Here is a 20409-nt window from a genome sequence, read left to right as displayed (position 1 = left end):
ATCAAAAGATGTGGCCTTTTCTTGGAAAATATATACTTACGTAATTTGTCCTAATTTTGGTTCTTAATAACCAGCACAGCTCAGCAAGAGCTGAATGGTTACTGCAAGTAACCCATGTAATGTTCTTTGTGGTTCTTTTTGAGAAAGGACTGGTTTGTCTCAGCCCACAAGCCTTATTTTAGATAATCACCATTTTTAAGTGCAAATGTGATTTTAAAGGTAGTTATTCTTGTCCATGAGCATGACAGGAGCTTAAAGCAAAGCCTTTGAGATGCCAGAAGGGACCTATTATAATTACCAGGCAGTTCACCAATGCCTCAGTAAGGGCATGCTTGGGAGTAACAGGTTTTATTCCCCAAATGCTCTTTCAGACAAACTCAGCAAGGCTGAATCACCCTGTACCCTCCATCTGCAACCCTTCTAGGCTGAGCTCACTAGTTCTGGTAGGTGACATTTTGAGGAAGTGGTTCAAAACAGGAACCAGAGTTCAGCAACCCTACACCCTTACATTAATGAACATAAGGGATTGGGCCACTTTTTCTTGCCGTTTGCTTGCCTTGGAGTGCTGGCCTGTCATTGCTGAAGTGCACAAGCTGTCCTGGAATAAAGCTGTGCTGCTCAAATACAGGCACTGAGAAGTTTGTTTTTTGCTGCTAATGCAGCACCAGAGCTGCTTGTCAGTGCCCTGACCCAGGCACCCCTCTGGGGAGCTGTGCTGGGAGAGGGAGCCCCACAAGGAGCTGCACCAGACACCCTCAAGCCTGAGTGTCACCTGAGTGGGGAAGAAGGGCCTCTAACACTCCCCGGCCCATCAGTCCTGTCAGTGCTGCTCGGTCAGTGCATGTGTGTTTGTTCTGCTCAAAGCTCTGCCTCTTGAGCTGGGGATTATGGCAGCATTGCAGGAAACACAACACCCATTTATAAGGCATTAACACTGCCTTGTCACTAAATGGACTGGGGAGGGCTTTTAAAGATTTGAGAAAATGGCTGTCACTTGAAAAGCCACTTTTGTGGAAAAATCTCAGCTGTGCACAACCACAAGACCACCTACATATCCCTTCCTCAGGGAGTGGACCCTGGGCTCTCACCTGGCAGAAGCAGGTTTCTCTAGGTGTTAAGTGCCTTCCTTGCTCAGCCAGCCTGCAGCAGCCCTAGGGATGAGTTCTGGGACTTTTCCATCTCTCTTTTTGGCACGAGTCTGGCTGCTGGGTTTGGGATGTGTTGCCCAAGCAGAAAAGGGGGATGCTGGCACAGCAGGTCATCACCTTTTTGGGTGTAAGTCTCTTTCAGCCAAAGTATAGTAAGGGTAAAGCAGGATCGCTGCTGAAAACAATGCAGGGAGTGTCAGTTTAATGATGATTTGTCATCTGTGAGATTACTAACCACAGTGGGGTGGAAGCCCCCTTTGCAGGGGGCTTGACACGGTTAGACAAGCCTGCAATGCAATTAGGTAGTTGAAGCAGTAAGAAATAGGAACCGTGTCAGCCCCTTTCAGACTAATAACCAGTGCTTTAACCAGCCTCACTGTAAAACCTCACTGTTGCATCCCAAGTATGATGTGGTCTCTCTCCTGAAGAGCTCTTTCACACCAGAGGAATGTTTTAAAGCAATATAATTGGCTTTCTTAGTTAAAACCTCAGCATAATGTCAGAAGTGAGAGGCCAGAAGGGAATTACCTTCAAATTCAGTAATCCCTATTTTAAACTGCACCCTATTGCAATTTATTGCCAAGTAAAAGATGTGCAGTTCTGACATTTCGATTGCACTGTTTGAAAATTGAACGCAGTATTATGTGAAGCACATTTTCTATGAAGTATCTTTTTATTTTTACAAGACAACTGATTCCATATTTGAAAAATATATTTGGTGCTGATTGTAGCTTTGATTTCTCTAGCAGAGAAACACTAATTCAAGAGCTGTGTTGAAGAAATGTCTTGGGTTGGGAATATTTTTAAGTGAAAGGCAGACTCTGTGAAGGCTTCCAGGGAAAGGCACTTTGCCTGAAGGGAGTCACATCAAAAGCTCTGCCCGGCTTTTAATTTTCAAGGTTCCTTGAAAAACCTTATCATTACACACTTTTGTACTGACATTCACTCTGATGCAGAACAGATCTATTTGTATTTTTGCCCCTACCTAGTTCAGTTGCCAGCATGTATGTGAAATCCTGGATGAAAAAATACACGTGTGTTTGAAGTTCCCATATGAAGTCATCTCAGAGATTAAGTGGGAAAAATTCCTGAAAACTAGATTCAGAAACTGTTAGTGCCTAATAATTTTGCTGGGGGAGGGCAAACTGAGGGGCTCCCAGGAGCTACATATTAGACATGATATGAACACAGAAGATGAAGGGTTTTGGGCACTGTGTGACTGAAAAGTGAACAACTCCTGTCAGCCCAGAGTCCAACTCCTCACCCTGCTCTAAATCACAAGTCTCAACTTGGCCAGCAGCCCTGTGCTAAAAACACCCCTTTCTCTCCAACACATTGTCTATAAATGGAGGTGGGACAACTGTGTCAGCAATCACAGAATACCTCAACCTGGCAGGGACCCAAAAGGATCATCGGGTGCAACTCAGGTGCCTAGTTTGGAGCTACCCGACCTTCAGTGCAGTGGATCCCACTCAGCTTTGCTTGTACCTGCAGTGTGCTGGGGCCACAGCTGCAGTAGGCACTCCAGATTTGCTGCCTTTGGCCTTGCAGTGCCTCTTGTAGCTGATGACTTCTGTCTCCAGCAGATGGCCCAGCCAGCCCACAGCCAGCTGTGTCTGCTCTCCATGGCAGTCTCACTGCAGGGAAATGGTATTGTGTGCTCTGCACGTTACTCTAGATTGGCACATTGGAAATCAGCCTAAGATTATACAGAAAAGTGGGTTTATGTACACCAAACTAAATGTTCATTAGTACCTCAGAAAATGGCAATTTTGAATTTAGGATGTTTTCAGCAATAGTGGCTGCATGTCAATGACTCAATACTACCACGTCACAGCTGCGTGTGTTTTCAAGCCCAGAAAATTTAATTTCTGTAATAACAAGGACCAAAATGGAAAGTATGCAGCTAATGCATCAGTTCTGCTTTTTAATATGACTATCTCTGGTCTTCTCTACATTACTGGAAACATCACCATGACGTATTTCCCCTTCCAAAGATCAATACCTGTTAGAAAAATAAATTAACTAGATGGAAAGCTGGCATTCAACAGCACTTGATTTCCACTTGCTAACTGCTGTTTACAGTAAAGCTAGATACATACTGAGACACAACACTAACAATCCTATAACCTGTGATTTATATGAAGAGTTAACTTTTCCTCAGAAAAATCTGCACTCTCTGCTAACTTATTGGTTTCTAATGACAAAACACACCACTTCATTAGTTGATTATGCCCTTTCGTACTTTTCCCCTGTAAGAATACAAGCCAGTCTTTTCTAAACCTAATGTAAATTAATTTCAGATTTCACATGTAATGACTTCTAGTTTTGAAGCTAATACTTCTAAAATGAGATGGTTTCTCTTTCAAAATTCAGTGATCACCAGTAACTGACCGTAGTTTGAACTGAGCAGAGCAGTTCAAACTCTCTGATTATTCTACTTATCATTTGCATTAATTGTACCTGCAAAACTGGGACTCCGCAGATTTTTCCTGTACATTTTCTTTGAATTAAGCAACAGAATGAATCAACATTTGCTATGGAATATGGTTCATCTGTTCAAAGTTGTATGTAAGGATGTGAATAAAGATCTGACAGTGATCCCAGTTAACTACAGATGCTGATTTTTTTTGAGAAGTATGAAAACAGTCTGTTAGCATTCTTGTGTAATTTTTACTTGAAAAAATCATAAAAACTTTGGCAAGTCAGAAGTTTACATACACACTAATACCACTAAACTAAGATATAAAAGCCATTTATTCAAAAAAATGTGGTGGTGTCAAATCACATACACAAGCCAATATTGAGCTACAAACACAGACCAAACAGTTCTATAAACAGAAATTGGAGTGTTCATATACCATAGTACCTGAAAAAGACCGTTAATAAAAAGGAGTCCATAAGTATTTCACTTTTTCTATATGGCTCCTTGCTGGATGTCTTTGCCTAAGTTAGTGTACAACGAGCCAGAGGTAGAGTCCCAAGTAAAGCATCTAATGCCTCAGGGCTCCATCAAAAACCTTTATTCTTCTAAACAAAAGGAAAGTCTAGTCTATAGTTTTCTGTATGACACTGAAGTAAAGCCTCTTTGCTTGAACAGTACAGCATTCCCAAGCGCATTTGGCATTAACCTAGATTGAGACTGTGCTTTGTGGAACCACCTCAGTTCTCCTCCCCTTCAGACTCCGACTCTAGAAGAGAAGAAAGTAAAACACTTCATGTAGGTTGCACAAAGACATTGATGTGAGTAATTCTATAAAAACAACAAGATATCCTTCCAAAATGAAAATGAAAATTTTCACCACACCTAATACTTCCTAGGAAAGATTGGCAGATATACACAGAGCAAACCAGAAAGAAACACACAGGTTCAGGAGACGAAGGTTCACTCTGCTGCCCTCCATGGAGGAGCTCTTCCTTTACAGATCTGTCACTAAAATTTTCACCCCGTCACCATGAATGATTCTGGTCCTCATCTGCAGAGCCATACAATGTGTACCTGAGCTGAGCTTAATAAAGGATCAGCATTATTTGCTCACTCTTCTAATGTCTGTGAGTAGACTCTACTGCTCTCATCCAGGAAGCACCCTTAGAACTATTTGTTCTGCAAATATCAATCAACATCACCATCCAGCCTATGTAGAAAGGCATAAGTGGTGTTACCTTACAGGAGGTATGAAACATGTACAAACCAAATTTTTTAATGATTTTTATAGCATCAGATTAAGTTCATTTAGTAGTAGAAGCAGAAGTAGAAGTAACTGAGAAACAGGAATACACATGCTGGTTTTATAACCTAAAGCTACTTTGCATCGTATTGTATTTCTGTGTTCACCTGACAGGAAAGGGCTCACTGCCAACAAATATTACACCATAGATCAGATTTCTGAGAGCAAACAGGGTCTGCGTGTTCTTACAGAAACATTTTGTCTCCGTTTGTACTGGACTTTGTAATTAAGGACATCTGGAAGAGGGGACACGCAGGAAAGGATAAAAATAAAGAGCAGCCAAGGCATACAAGCAGAAAATTAAAAGGGGAAAAAAAAATGCTTAATTAGACCAAGCTTGCCCATCCAAAATCTCAAGTGTGAAAGCAGCTACCATTTTCATACTGCTACCTGAACCTGTGAATTGCTGCTAAGTTTTATTTGTTCCTTGTCATTACTACATATGCCCTCCAAGTTTATAAAACTAATTATATTAAATGGATGCAAATGAGCCCTAGTAATTCTATCCCTATCTATTACACATAGATTTATCTTCCCAACTGCTGTGGGATTCTTTTTCCATGCAAAAAAAAGATAACTTGCTTATTCAGTACAAGTATTTTCCTATGAAGAACATGAGAAAAACCAAGCTAGGGACTAAAGAAACTAGTTCCCCTTCTAAATAACCATTTTAAAGCAGCAAATACAGATCACATAATCTTAGCCTGACCATTCAGCTAAACCCAGTTTTTCAAGAGCCAGGGCACAGGCAAGCTCATGCTATGTGCCATTAAACATGATAATAGCAGAAAAGGCACTGAGACAGAAAGCTATTTGTCTGCACAGGCCAGCACCAAGGTTTTTCATGCTGTCATCAGGGCAGAGTTCCTGCCTGCAGAAGCTAGAAGAATTTACCTATAGGCAAATGGTTCCCAATGAATAAAGGACTTCACAGGGACATCAAAATCACTAAAAACGCAGCAAGTGTTGTTAGGCTTAGGTATGCCCAGAAACAATTGGCACAGTTATGCCTGTTGTTTTTTATTTCAAGTCCTGTATACTTCATACGCCTGCTACAACTAAGATATGCAAAAAAAAATTTGATTTGCAAAGAGACTACCATAGTTCTTCAAATGAACCCATACCTTCTTCAGCGTTTTGCAGCCACTCCACAAATTTCTTCATCTGGTCAAGAAAAACACTTTTGCCTTTAGCAACATGTGCTTCTTTATACCACTTGAGGATAGCTTCTTCACTCAGAACATCAGCTGAAATACAGATCAGTGTTTGTAAAAAAAAAATGTATTTTTTAGGGAACAGCAGATTTTGAACACGAGAGGAGAAAGGTTTTTTTAAAGGCACCATAAAGTTAACATGATTGGAGTGGAACAAGCTCTGCATGGTCTACATTAGGCTACAAATACAGAATATTTGATGCATATAATGGGTTCCAGATGCAATAAAATGTGTAATGTATTAGGCTTAAAATAAAGTATCAAATCTTGTGCTTCTGTCAAGCACAATATTATTCATCTGTTTTAAATACACCACATAAGATGGCTGGATAAAAGAAATATAATAATCAGCCTGCACGTCTTGGAAGTTACCACAGTAAGAATTACCATGCTTTTTATTGCTGTTGTGTCACAGAATTGTGCCTCGTTCTAGAAATCTGAAGTGACAGATACCTCCTGACTGAACACTTATGAGACAGCCAGTAGGGATTTTTTGCAATCATTTTCCCCTAAAGGTTTTATATTGTTTTTAGCTAATAAGTTGTAAGGTCACTATTCAGACCACCCATTTTAAGAGATTGGCTTGGATGGACAGGACAGCTGACATTTTTATGTCAAGCATCAGGAATAAAATAGCTGTCAGTGAGGACATGTGAGGCTGAGTACAATTCAGAATAGAGAAATACTAATAAATAGCAAGGACACTTATTGTTACCAACATATGCAAATTTAGGTCTAGCAACAGACCTCTAGCCCCAGGACAAAGCTCCTGTGATCCAGCCAAGCCAAGTATCTCAGTAATTGATGGCTGTGGAGGCAAAATCTGGGATCCGCAATGGCATTTTGGCAGTTATGTAATGCAAGAGGCAAGAGCAAATAACATCATCAACAACAAAAAATTCAAACTGTATTTGTTCTATAAAAAGACTAAAGACAGCTTTCTACACCTCATTAAAATTTCCATTCTTTTTGTCTTTGAACAAACTACCCTCCCTGCTCTGAGAATCAATGCATTTATGTACTTCACTGCTTCCTCGAGCTTCTTGGTGCTGTCCCACCCACTGGGTATTTGCTTGCCAAAGCACCGACCCTGACCATCACCTTCTGCTTCAGCCTGAAGTTAGAGCAGATGTGGCAGAGAAGGGAAGAAGACAAACTGAAATAAATGACACTAAAACCCCAAAGCATCTGATCAAATGAGACAGAAGAGACACATTTCACATATGCTGTTGAATAATAAACAGATGGAAGCAACCAGGGATACGTTTGAACTTAATCAAAACTATTCCAAGACATCCAACAGTAAATGAATATGAGATCTCCCTGAAAATTAAGAATTTAGGAAGTGTGTGTGACTGGAAATTACCTTGTCTCTCAGGCACTTTTCCAAAATAAAAGCTCTTCTGCAGTTTACTACAGCTGACAGTAATGCTGAGAAAAAATGGAGGGAAAACAGGACTGAGCTGGCTCTAGGCTTTCTTCCGTACGTATATATTGTGCTTAGTGAACCTACAAGTGGCAGACAAGGCCACCATCTTCCTGAAATCACAACCTGCCACAAGGAACTTTTTTTTCCAGTGTTACAGAAATGCTGGAGACAAGAAAGAGGTTTGAAACATGTTGCATTAAAAACTTCCTGTTAGTCCTTAGCAGCAGCTCAAAGGAATTACAGTATTTAGCGAATCTGAATTTTAATTTAGCAAACCTGAAAGTATGTTACATGGGCTCATGAACCTGCGGTTTAATGTCAAAGTCATTTGAAAAGATTACATGCACTTTAGAGTCCTGAAGTTCACACAACTACATCTGCAAAATTACTCAGGGTATGACACATAGGGACTGGCAAAGAAAATCAGGAGAGATTTCAGAAAAAAAACCAATAACCAAAAAAACCCAAGTAAAGCAACCCCATCCCCAGCTCAGGTTCTGGGGCACTGTGGACATTCAGAAGCATGAAGCTGCTGTATAGAAGAAAGTGCTGAAGCCTGTTGCTGCATTACAGGCCACATTATGATACTGTACAAGGAAGCACCTCCAGGTAGGCACACAGCTCAGTTCAAAAGTAATAGGACTTAAGTCTGGTTTTTGATTTGCAGCCTGTAAGCTCAATGGTTTTGTTGCCAAATAGGAAAAGGGAATTTCTCCCTCCCTTCCCAAAACCCTGATCTTATAAAAGCAGCATGTACTCACTGTATGCCTCAAAGATTAAAACATTTGCAAGTCTGGAAGTTGAAAAATTTGCCTGTATTTAACTCCATGGCAATAAACCTCCTACCCTAACAGAGAAGAACAAAATGCCCTGAACTACAAAAAGGACAACTGCAATGCTCCTTTCATTTCTGAGAAATATTACGTGTAATACATTCATGCCTGCAGTGCTCATAAAGGATGACGTTCTCCCATCAGCACAAAGATGCTCAATGCAACAATCATGCAGGACAGGGTGTAGTTAATGATACCTCTAAGTTGCTTTGAAGCAGTGGGAACACTGAGAGAAAATGGAAGGAGGATGAAGGGAATGACTCATTTCGTATATATATAGTTATTCCTCATTAAAGTTGATTATAGATATATTTTAATGGCTAAAGCTGCACAGTGGAGCTTGTGGGCGTGAGCACATCATTTTCACTGCAGTCCCAGGTGATGTCAGCCCCAGAGAGCTGCTTTTCCTGCAGGTGCAGCCAACTGCCACTCACACCACCCACGGCCAGAGCCTCCAGGGACGTCCCTCACAAAAGGGAGAGGCTGCAGAGCAGAGAGACTGAACAGCCCAGTCTCTTCACTTCAGGGTTAACTGGAAAGTTACTTGAAGTTCAGGTCTCAGCTTTGCACTCAATCACCCAGTTCAAATGAATTTCTGCTTTTAACTCAAACCACATAGCCACGGGCAGTAAAGGGAAAAGCACACCCTGTCAGCTGCCAGCACAGTCAATCAATCTGCAAAATTCAACTCTATTGCAGCTAACTCAGCTGGGAGAACAGAGCCTTCAGGCAAGGGTTCTTTCAAAGCAAGGAATGTCACCCACAGTACAGTTAAGGACTTTCTGGTTTGTTTTGGGCTTTTCCCAGGAAAATTTTGCATCAAGTACCATGAAAAAGTACTTGAATAATAAAGATATTTAAAGATAATTGTGATCCATCAAAAAACAAAACCCTTGTATGAAGTGGAACTTGAAGATTCCACTCTTTTAAGTGTAGAATTCTGGCAGAGTTTGAGAATCTCTGTCAGTCTGCATCATTTGGTTATTGTATTTCTGAGGCCTAATTATGCCTCAAAGCAGAGTCCTACTTCACACGTACTTGTGATCAGTTCTTTCTTTTTGTATTTTGTAAATGTTGTCTTGAATTCTAATGGAAGAAGTACACAGAGGCTTTGTGTTTGCTGTTCAAAGGGTGAAATTCTGATCCTCATGAAAGGAATGATTATTAATTTCAACAGCATCAAGATTTCAGATTTGAAATTTCAAGGATGGACACAAACTAAAAGAAAGGAGATCAACAGGTGCATATGATATATAACATAAAATCCAGTAACAACAGTGCTTATTTTAACAACAGTTAAGGGATACACTGCAACACAAAAGGAACTACCACCACACATCTTACAGTGCAAGCAAGGAGACTGGCAAAATTATTGAAGGCCACTCAGAATCCAGCAATTCTCATTCTGCAACTGGCTTTTAGATCTTGGTCAAAATGCAGCTGGCAGATTAACCATTGTACTGGCTTTAAGTGAAAACCATAGAAGCAACGTCATGGCTGGGGATCAGTACAGACTCGACAGCTTATTTTTCTCTGTATAAATAATAATAATAATAGTAATAGTGATGATGATGGTGATGATGTCAACAAGCTTTAACTAATTACAGAACTTCTTTTGTAAATTACACCTACAAGCCGATAAAAAGCTGCTGCTATTTAAGGGAAAACAGCGCTTGGGTTTACACTGGGGAAAAAGTGGATGCTCCTTCCTGTTTAGAAACAGAATAATAAATTAAAAAATCAACACCACAGGCACACAAGATCTTCTACATGCTAATGAGCCCCAGCTGTCAACATGTTTAGGTATTTCCAGGTAATTTACTGCAAAGTAATCCAAGGGCTATTTTATGATGGAAATATGGAAAGCATTGAGATGCAAGATGTTGGACATGCTGATGAGAGTAGTCATAGAACTGAATTAGTCAAAGCATGACTGGCATTAGGTGCCTATCATCACTGCTGACTATTTTTATGTTCAGGAAGCACTCCCTCATAATGAGTAACAAGCAACAAACTGTCCACATTCATGCTGGTACAAAGCTGCATTTCTCTCTGCCCATTCACAGACACTTGAGATACCTTTATTTGTCACTAGATGAAGTTCATTAGGGGACCCTGACACCTCTCTGGATCTTGTGCACATTACACTTAAGAACAATACAAAGGGGAAAAAGGATGTCTGCTATTCCCTCACCACTGGAACAGCCAGTAACAGTTTTAGGGGGCTTTTTTCCTTGGCTATTAGGAAACAGAAGATATGCTGTCATTGGCGAGTTATCTAAATAAAGTGTATGTCTCTAAAAAGACTTGATGGCTTGTTTTTAGTGGATACGTATCAACTGCAGAGGAGGAGAGGGTGAAATCTACCAGCACTGAAAGAAAGAAGAGGCAGGCATGAGCCATTAGAACTCAACAGAATCATGTGGAAGAAACAGAAATTGAAGGACTACTGTTCCCAGAATCTTCCCTGGTTGACAACGTAGCTTGTCCTCACCTAATGGACACTGTTTAACTCCAAAGCTGCCAAAACCAGATGGAGCTGATGACTTCCTCACCGTGCTCAGTGCCCACACAGGCCCTATGGCAGTGGCTGTAAGGTCAGGCAAGCAGTTGCCAGCAGGCAGCAGCAGGTCTGTCAAACAGGGCAGATCCAGCTTCAGCCTAAACAGGGCCAGGAAGGGCTGGCAGCTGTGCTGCCACATGACTGCATCAGATGGCAGAGAGGCAGGTGCTGCAGCACGCCTGCACCAGATATTCCAAGCAGGAATATAGGAACAGCACATATTGCACAAGCCATACAGTAGCTCCAAACACTCCTCTAGACATCATGTGAATCCTAAACAGGATTGTGGCACCTATAGTGCTGAGGCTGAAGTCATCTCAGCCCTCCAAACAAGCCTGCCTAAGTAATCTCTAGAGTCAGAATAAGACATGTGGGGTGAGCAGAGTGGATGGGAACTGCGTTCTTCAAGCATGTTAATATAAAATTCAGTGATTTATTTTCTTTTTAACTTTCAAATGCTTTGGAATGTCAGGGCTGCTCTTGCAGGTTAGCACAGTAATGAATCTACAAAAATTCTGAAGGCAGTCCTACACAAGACTATTTCTGGTTTAACCATCACTTATGCTCTGAGTGCACAGCAATTACGCCTCTCATTCATCATGTCCGAAGCGAATGTTCTTTTCCAAAGAAAACTGAATCAAGTGATTGCTGCAGCTTGCAGTTTCAAGTTTTTCTACAGTCATTAATAGTATTTACAAATTGTAGAATTTGAGGGCAGAAGGACACGGTGCATTGCTTTTTCATTTATCATTGAGGCCACGCTATACTAACAGAAGGATAGAAATAAATCCACATGATTCACTTCCTTCTGCCTTCTGAAGCCATGAAATTATTTAAACAGTTGGAACACGTTTGCTTTGAACATGTACCTGGACTCAAAAGGGTGAACAAAGATCAACATTAGGTTTCTACTCCTGCTGATTTTTCTCCTCCAACTATTTATAGCAAGAACGTCAGAACAAACTGTTTGGCACCCACCCATTGCACGCAGTGCAAGACCATTAGTCTCTATGACAACCTGATCAGAATAAACTTGTGAAGAAGTCAATTTCACAAAAAAAGAAGATATCCATCAAAACTATAGCACCTGCAAAAAATTGGCAAGGAAAGAAGAATAAGGAAAGCTCCTTCTGGTAGGGAGTGAGTCAAAAAAAAACCCCAACTCCAAACCCCTGAAAAATCTTCCTGCTGAGAGGGTTTGCACTTTCAAGGTTTCTTCAAACCAAGCTCTGATATACTTTTGAAATCTGCCAAAAATTTATAGAAATGTCTTCCTAGAACTGGTTTTATACAAGGACTAAACTGCACTTGAGTTGGCTGGACAGTGCTTGATCCTGCTCATGCTTCTTGAATATGGAATGAAAGCAACAGAGGGAGAAAAGGGCTTGTTTTAGCTTTTTCTGCTGGCACACACTCCTTTGAATCATCAAAGCACAAAGTATTTCAGAGTTCAATGCCAACACAGCTTTCTCATTTGAAGTACCTGGTGAAACATCCTAGGTGAGTGGTTGACACTGAGAATCCAAGCACAGAATACAACAAGGGGTTACACACTTTTACCTTTATAGAAGAGTACCACTATCTTCTGAAAGGCTTTCATGAAGTGGATGTTGTCATAACAGTACTCCTGCACCTTCTGGAGAAGGATCAACTCTGACTGGCCTTGAGTGCTGAACACAGCAAGCAGGGGGGCATATTGCTGAAAGGAAGAGAGGGTAAAAAACAAAATGCATGTCACTATACTTAAAGATAAAAAAATAAGCATCCTGAATTTTATCCCGGAAAATGTTTCACTGAAACCTTACATTTACTTGCACAGTGCATTTTCTTAAACACATGCAATGCATACACAAATATCCATGATTTTTTGTAGCATGTCCTGTATGCTGTAAACTAAAATTCAGTACCACTTAGTTACTGTATTCTGTAAAATAAATTTATAAACCCACAATCTGGCAGTACTGCTGTAATACATTTCATAAGGCAACATTCTATTCATTCAGGAGTCATGCTTCATGGATGTTTATAACATAAGATATCCCAGGATGAAATACATGGAAAAGAATTCTTTAGTTTCTCAGGGGTTTTAGAAGTCCCAGAAAACTGAAATAAAGAAAATTATTCCAAGTTAAGTGTGATAAAGTGTCCTTACTTTTTCTCATTACCACAATCAAGAGTATCATGTCACCCTTTTCTTTGGTAAACAGCAACATTTTCCAAGCACAGTATTAACTGCTAATGTTACTCTGACAAGACAGTAGTGGTACATTTCACTGTCTTTTCCTGGAGTTTATTAATATAATAAAAAATAAAGCAAAAACTTATTTGTTATGCAATTTCCCTCTCTAATTTCAGATCTTAAAATTACAAATTACACTAAAGGACCACAGTCTTCCTTAAAAGCTAGTGTTTATATCCACGTCTCTCCAGTTTCCTGTCATCTTAGCCTGTGATGAGTCCAGCTAAGACTGCAATCTTAAAGTAATATTAAGAGCATTTATCAGAGATGAAGGCAAATTACCTTTGATCTTCAGAAACCCTAGCCAATACATTGTATAATGTCACTATTTCATCTGTTCTTGCACTGAACAGCTCAGCCTTTCTTCCTAGTTTTCAGTAAGTCCCAGTTTGGCATTCTCCAGCTGGACTTGGAATGGCCTGATATTACAGAGCTCCAGTCAGTGACCAGGGCTGCTGCTGGTTGTGGTCAGGTGACAAACCACCCATCAACTGCAGCACTGATGGGCATGTTTGAAAGTACAAACCCTTCAGCACCTCTCTGCAAGGCGCTAAATCCTGAGGGTTTTACCCAACATGATCCATGGAAATAACTATTAACATAAGAAAATCAACTGAAATTTGAAAGGCTCTTCCAAAACATGTTTTGCAAGAATTAGCAGCCATTTAAGAAAGAGAGAGCATGAAATCACACCACAATAGCAAGGAGCAGCTCAGCAGGCTGACAGCATTTAGTACTTTTGCAAGAAACTCCTTTAAAATGCTTAGATATAGCTAACACCAGAGGCCAAGTTTTTCCACTTCTAGCAGGTATAGTCACATCTTTAGACACGACGTCAGTGCTTTGGTAAAAGCACTGAAAAACTTGTGCAGGCTGTGAGTAGTTCTTTTTCCCTTTTTAGCCCTTGTAGCATCCAGCTGGTATCTAGGCAAGTTGCAGGGAGGCAGAGCAATATACTGCTCAGTTGATTTATTTAATAGACTCAGCAGAACTCCCCCCCCATCCATATGTTTGTGAAGTGCTGCTGTCTATAAACATTACATAACTTCTAATAAAAATCCTGTGTTTTCAGTTTGGAAGTAAATTATCTTCATTTTGCCACATCTGACTTTATTCCCTTCGCATTCTTTCCTCACTTCTCAGCTGGTAAAGGCTCAAAGTTATGAGTTTCACCAATGTCTAACTGACTAAGAAACCTTCTTCTCATTGCTGGCTGAGCAAGTGGCACTATTTTCCATTTGCATCATTTTAGGGAGTAGGGTTCAGCACCCTCATTGTCATGAAGCTCACCAGAGCCTTGCCTCCAGAGAGACTCATCTGGAAGACTCTCCCCATCCACAGAGAACATCTCCTCTCTGCATTGGAGGTGCCCTAAGCACTAAGCCCCAGTGTCACAGTGAGGTTACTGGGACAATGAGGAGCTTATTCTGTGAGATCCAGGGTTGAACAGCTTGCCCTGTCTCCTCCTGAGGTCAGCTCCTGCTGGTGCTACCATATGGATGGCACACACGACTTTTACTGCACTGCCTGAGTATGCTGGTTCATGGCTGCCCACTCACCCCCCCATTAGGCAGCCACCCATCCAGCAAGGCTTTTTAAGATCTGTAAAATATGTCAATATCCTGGGTTTTGAAACATCTTTTCAGGGGTGCCTAGTGTACAACTTACTGAAAGAATCTGCTAAGTTAGAGACTGGTACCCAGATGTCAAAGCTTGGGCAACGTGCTTTGTGAAAGTTACCTGTCAGCTAGAGCCATACAAGAATAAATCCCACCACCTGGCACATCACACATGTAGCATGTATTTATACACATCCCAATCAAGCCACCAAGCCAAAGCAACTCCTTGACTGTTTCCCAGCACATTGACGCACAGGAGGGAACAGAACTAAGCTCTGTATCACCTTAACACTGCTAATCCAATTTCTGGAGCTGGGTCATACACTGAGGTATCTGAGAACCCAAAGAGAGGGACCCAAGATCTGTCTCCACCTATCCAAAGAGGAAGGATGTGAAAAATGCTGTTTCATGTTTGAACACCGAACTGCAAAGAAGCAGCTATCGAAGTCCAAATTTCTATTTCCATTGCTTCTATTAAAATATTACCTTTAAGTGCAAATAGTAAATACGCCATATAATTTTTCCCTCTGTTTTTAGAAAGTGGATGTAGTTAAAAAGATGCCTATCTTATGCAGGCAAGGTGCCTTACCTAATTCAGTGGGGGTGTGTGCATAGCTGATGGCTTAGGTCAGTGAGATGCATAGGACTAAACATCCAGCCAACAGTATTTGTACATAGCCAGCTCTGTTTCTTTTTTTCCAGTGTTCAAATATTCCAGAAAGTGTTTGTTAATTTGCCCTGCAGTACTAGACAATAAATCTCAGTGGATGCTTTGTTCCAACTCAAAGAGAGATAATCAAATTTTACATCAAAAGAACAAGAAAAACAATGTCTCTCCTCCTTCTGGAAACTATCTTGTCTTTCTACTGCTATTTGAGCCTCTTGAGAAAACCTGAAGGCATTCAGTCTTACCATCAAAGACTACACATATCCCAAGTAACTGCAATTCTAGGATTACTGCCTGGGAAACCAAATTCAGATAGAAGGACAGCAGCAGCAAGAGCAAAACCAACACAGGAACACCCAAGTAGGGAGAGACACCCAATATGAAGAACAATCTATTTTACCATAAGGAATAAAGACCAGATTGCTTCTGTTTTAAGGAAAACTTTTGAAGCCCTGGCTATGAGGGAGTATTCTCCTGGTCATGGTTTACCTGCTTAAAAGGACTAACTCTGCTGAAAAGCCTCGGCCTCTGCTCTCAGACTCAGTGTCTTGCACTGCACAATTACTTCAGACTCAGATGAGGAATACCAACGATGGCAATGACTCTGATGCCTCTGCATTGGTTTGAGGTTTCTTTCCTATTCCAAGGTCTTTGGAGTTTTTGTACCAACATGCAATGGTGGTACTGCAATATTGCAGCCTGTCTTTCTACGTATTCAGTTCCCTTATCCTCAAGGACAGTAGCTGGATCAGAGAGTAGTTATAATATATGTATGTACACACAGTCCCAAGCCAGCTCCTAGGTCCTTAGTTGACAAGGTGCTGCATATCCAGCTCCCACAGTCAACACTGGCAACAACCGATTCACAGTCTGGCCTCAGCATTCCTGCCAGGATCTAACCAGCTCTCTGCAAAACCAGCACAGGTGCCACCTCACCATGCTCCCAAAATGTCTTTGCTTCTGGCAAAGACATTGCAGAGGCAGTTCCTGCAGTTTACTAGTCAGGCTTAGTAGCCAGTCTTACTAGTCAGGTCTGAGCAGGCTGAGTCTCAGCAGTTGTTTAGCACTGTCCCCAGTGCCAAGAATCCCTCAGGAGCTGGTACCCTGGGAAAGCACAAGGGAGACATGCTCAGGCTGTGACCACCTCAGCTTGCCCTGGCTCTCTGCACTGTGGGACTCAGGGCACTCAATGATCTGAACTACCTCAATTTTGCATTCATTTGACTGAAGTCAGGCCATACACAATGTTTGGTATGCTCAGCATCAGCCTTCAAAAATCTAAATCTCCTGGATTTAAACAGGTAAAAGCTTGACAGCCTAAGAACGTATTCTGTGAATTCACAGCTTCCTCCTCCTCTTCACCCATGCACCCACCTTTAGATGTTTGAGGGCCTGCTCTGCAACCAGCTCTTCTTTCTTGTTCCATTCCACAGCATTCATGACACAGGTCCACAGGAGACCAATCACTGCTGGCTCTGGCAGCTCATTTCTTTTCATTTCCTCTTTTACATAAAGCACTACCTGGAGAAGGAAATAAGAGACAATTCCAATGAACCAGAAATGATGCTGACTTTCCAAATACTTGTAGTCATTTACAACTAACACCATGGTGTAGAAATATTAAGAAACAAAATTAGAACAAGAATAATAAAAAAGAAGTACTTGGCATGCTTCTATTTAGAAATGTTACTATAACTTGACAACAAGTTTTGTCCCTCCCCTCCAACCTAGAAGTTAATGCCGTTAAAGGAAATACATTCTTGGGCATAAATGAAGGAAATTACCCCCTATGCCACAGACAGCTGCACTTGTAAATCCAGAGGATATTTGGTTGCTTTAGTCTTAAGCACAGAGTGAACTGATGAATAAATTAAAATAGTTTAAAAGAAAAACAGAGAAAATCTGTTCCTCTCTACCTAATGTTGATTTAATTCTTTGATTATGATCGTATAAACAGAAAGCTGAAAAAAACACTTTTACCTCCTTAATTGGGCATTCCTGAGAGAGACGTTCTTGTAGCTCTTTTTGAAGTTCTTTACGAGTCCCCAGTGACTGCTGAACTCTAAGGAAATCTGAGAGTTCTTTTAGACCTGCTTCAGTAAAATACTTGGCAAAATGGTCCACATTCTGCCGGTTGGCTGGAAATAGTTCCTAAAAAGACAGGAATGCTCCCTGTTAAATAACCAACCATGACTCTTGACAGAATGGAAAGAACATTTTTTAAGAATGAACAGTGGGAAAAACCTGTTACTTCACTTAAAACACTGCTTGTATCCACACTGAAAAAGTCAACACTTCATTCATATTGGAGTGTTTCACTACAGTAGAGGGAAAAAATGATGTCTAGTTACGTAAATAAGCCAACACCCACTCCATGTGAAGTGCATGTAGTTATGAACAGCTGGGAGCTGAACACGTTGCTCAAAATAGTTTTAAGTGCAATTATGCTTTTTCCAGATTCCAAGAGTCTTGTAGGGAAAGTACAAAGGAATAGATGGCAAAGCCATTATAGGCAAAGCACATTTATCATGCCCTCCCAGCACATCCACACATTTATCTCTTAAGAAAAATACATTCATCAATACGTAAGGGGCCCAGGCACCCTGGCCTACTACTAAAGCATCACTGAACAAAAATCACAAAATCTACTATGTGCAGCTAACACTACCTCCTGTAGGCATTTCTAATTCAAAGACACTGTCAATTTATGAAAGCCCAGCCACTTAGAAAAATTTAAAAATTACTATAGTATATGCCCCATCTTAGAAAGTACTCAATGGCATTTGCTTACCATCCATTCTTGGTGTCTTATCAATGATCTGTGAGAGAGATAGCACTTTTTTTTTAACAAAGAAGCTAGAGACTCTTCATCTGTTTACTTACTGACTAATGAGATTAAGAAGAAACTTTCATGAAGGCATCTATGCTAGGCAACATCATCTGATACTTTACAGTTGTTTAATAGAGCAGTGTAATGAGAGCTAACAGCTGAAAGTTTAAGTCAGTCAAGCTTGAAATAGAATTAAGATGCAGTTTTCTTTTTCCCCCTCTCTAATAAACAATGTAATTAGTCCATTTCCCATCTTAATGGCAAATTATTTATGACTTGGATACTTAAAATCAAGTACAAATTGAAGAGATGGAAGGGTGTGGGAGGCTGCTTCACTTTTGAAAGATACTTGCTTAATTAGATACTATTGAGGTAGAAACAGGAAATACTGCTGAGTCTCCAGGCAATGCTACATAGGATGTGCATTTGACTGGATTATTGCAGCAACAATCTTTCTGAGGATTAAAAAACCCCCAAATGATCTTCACAAAGACACTGGGAAAGAAAGGCACATGAAATTGCTACACATTCATATATTCTCAGAATACCGTGCTACAAATCCAGAACACAGGTTTTGAGTCCTAAGGCTGAAAGCCTTCCTGCACTGTACTTACTAGGTCTGCTGTCACCACTGCAGGACCATTTATGCTACCTAGTTGGCTACTGCTGCAGAAAATTAGCTTACTGTTCATTCACTATACTATTTAAAAGCTGCTGCTTCAGAAACTTACATTCTGATCATAACTCTTTATATTTTATTTACTACTTACAAAAGGAAAATGTATTTAAAGAAACAGAGCTTCTCATGCCCAGCTGCTGGTATGTTTTGTTAGCAGTGGTTAGAAAAAAAACCCCACTTATTTAATTCCCAAGCCCCACATACATAGTCTCTCAGAAGGCATCTGACTACAGGAAAAACAGACAGAATGTAAAAACATGTGATACTTAATATTCCTGAACCTGTATCAATGCTGCAGCCATAACAATATTGCTATGTTTAAAAACATTTTCAAAACGCTAACAGAGTCTGAGGGGGAGTTAACATGCTTACAGCAAACTACCATCTGCATTTCATTTCCTTCTTTTTCCCTGGGAGAGATAAAGATTATTTAAAATATATTGTACTTACTAGCAATCTCTTATCGAGGTTGGCTTTTCTTAAAGCAGAGGTAACAGAATTGGCATCTTTCTCTGCCATCCATGCTTTAAAAAGCTTTACTGCAAAAGAGGCTGCAATCCCTATTAGAGAAAAGCACAAAATATGTTTTAGCAATGTTCAACATGAATTAGAGTTGACTATAAGAATTACAAGGTTACAAAAAAGTTACAAGGCTATGGAATGAAATTACTCATATGACAACAGAAACAAACACGTAGAGCTGAAGCACCTATTTTTTTCTACAATGCAAAATTAGTTTTCTTAATTATGCTAGATTGTTTGAAAATCTTTTCATTTCATATTGCCCACCTGCATTTATCTGTTCAAAGATTTTCTTTGCAATTATTTTTCCTATATCCCCAATTCACAGACTGAGTACAACACAAAAGAAAAAATTATGCACTAAATTGTTAGGAAACAAAGGCATAAAACAACAGAGGATAAACAGGAGTAACTAGAAACTGTATCTTCCAAGGTCTTTTAGGCAATCCTGGAATTAAATAACTTTGCAACTTCAAGGTGACAGATTGTGTTATGTCCTCCTAGAAGGCATTTAATAGCCAGTAGCACCAGACACAAACACTGTTTCAAGTGAAAAAATTCCTTTCTCGAGGCACAACTTAGTATTTTGTGTATTAAATCAAACAAACTCTACCTCCACTAGCTGTGGATTTAATAAACCATGAAGCCCACACCTCATATTTCCTAGAGCTGCACCACCACGGCTCTGCTGCAGCCTCTCCACTGCGAGCACCAACTGTGGGGAGCTGAAGGAAGCTGAAAGGTCTTGGAGATGGAGCTCATCCTTGAGGAAGGTTGCCTAGAGGTCAGTTTTGATTCTCCATACTGCACTCATACCAGCATCAGGGCTACTGAGGGCAGTGATTAAGGTACTGCATCATGAAAAACACAATCCTGTGCTACAGCTAGTCACTGTAGTTTTCTGCTTCAAATCCAGATAGTCCAGAAGCTCTCAGAGC

At 40.5% G+C, this 20409-nt stretch overlaps 1 protein-coding gene across 2 annotated transcripts in view; it reads right to left on the bottom strand.

Annotated features, from left to right (window-relative positions):
- Positions 1 to 3887: 3887 nt before the first annotated feature.
- Positions 3888 to 20409, bottom strand: part of BZW2 (basic leucine zipper and W2 domains 2) — a 56987-nt gene continuing 40465 nt past the window's right edge. For both annotated transcript variants that reach the window (XM_085050847.1, XM_085050848.1), the window contains exons 7-12: positions 19400 to 19509; positions 17421 to 17591; positions 16815 to 16961; positions 12476 to 12614; positions 6001 to 6123; positions 3888 to 4339 (exon numbers count right to left, since the gene is read on the bottom strand). In XM_085050847.1, the coding sequence (XP_084906973.1) occupies positions 4311 to 4339; positions 6001 to 6123; positions 12476 to 12614; positions 16815 to 16961; positions 17421 to 17591; positions 19400 to 19509 (719 nt within the window). In that variant the 3' untranslated portion in view covers positions 3888 to 4310. The remainder of the gene's footprint in view (positions 4340 to 6000; positions 6124 to 12475; positions 12615 to 16814; positions 16962 to 17420; positions 17592 to 19399; positions 19510 to 20409) is intronic.

Source organism: Lichenostomus cassidix, chromosome 2, assembly GCF_008360975.1.
Source record: "Lichenostomus cassidix isolate B80296 chromosome 2, HeHo_3.0, whole genome shotgun sequence".
Taxonomy (NCBI): Eukaryota; Metazoa; Chordata; class Aves; order Passeriformes; family Meliphagidae; genus Lichenostomus; species Lichenostomus cassidix.
Note: the sequence above shows the minus strand (reverse complement) of the source record. Positions and strands in the feature narration are given on the sequence as shown.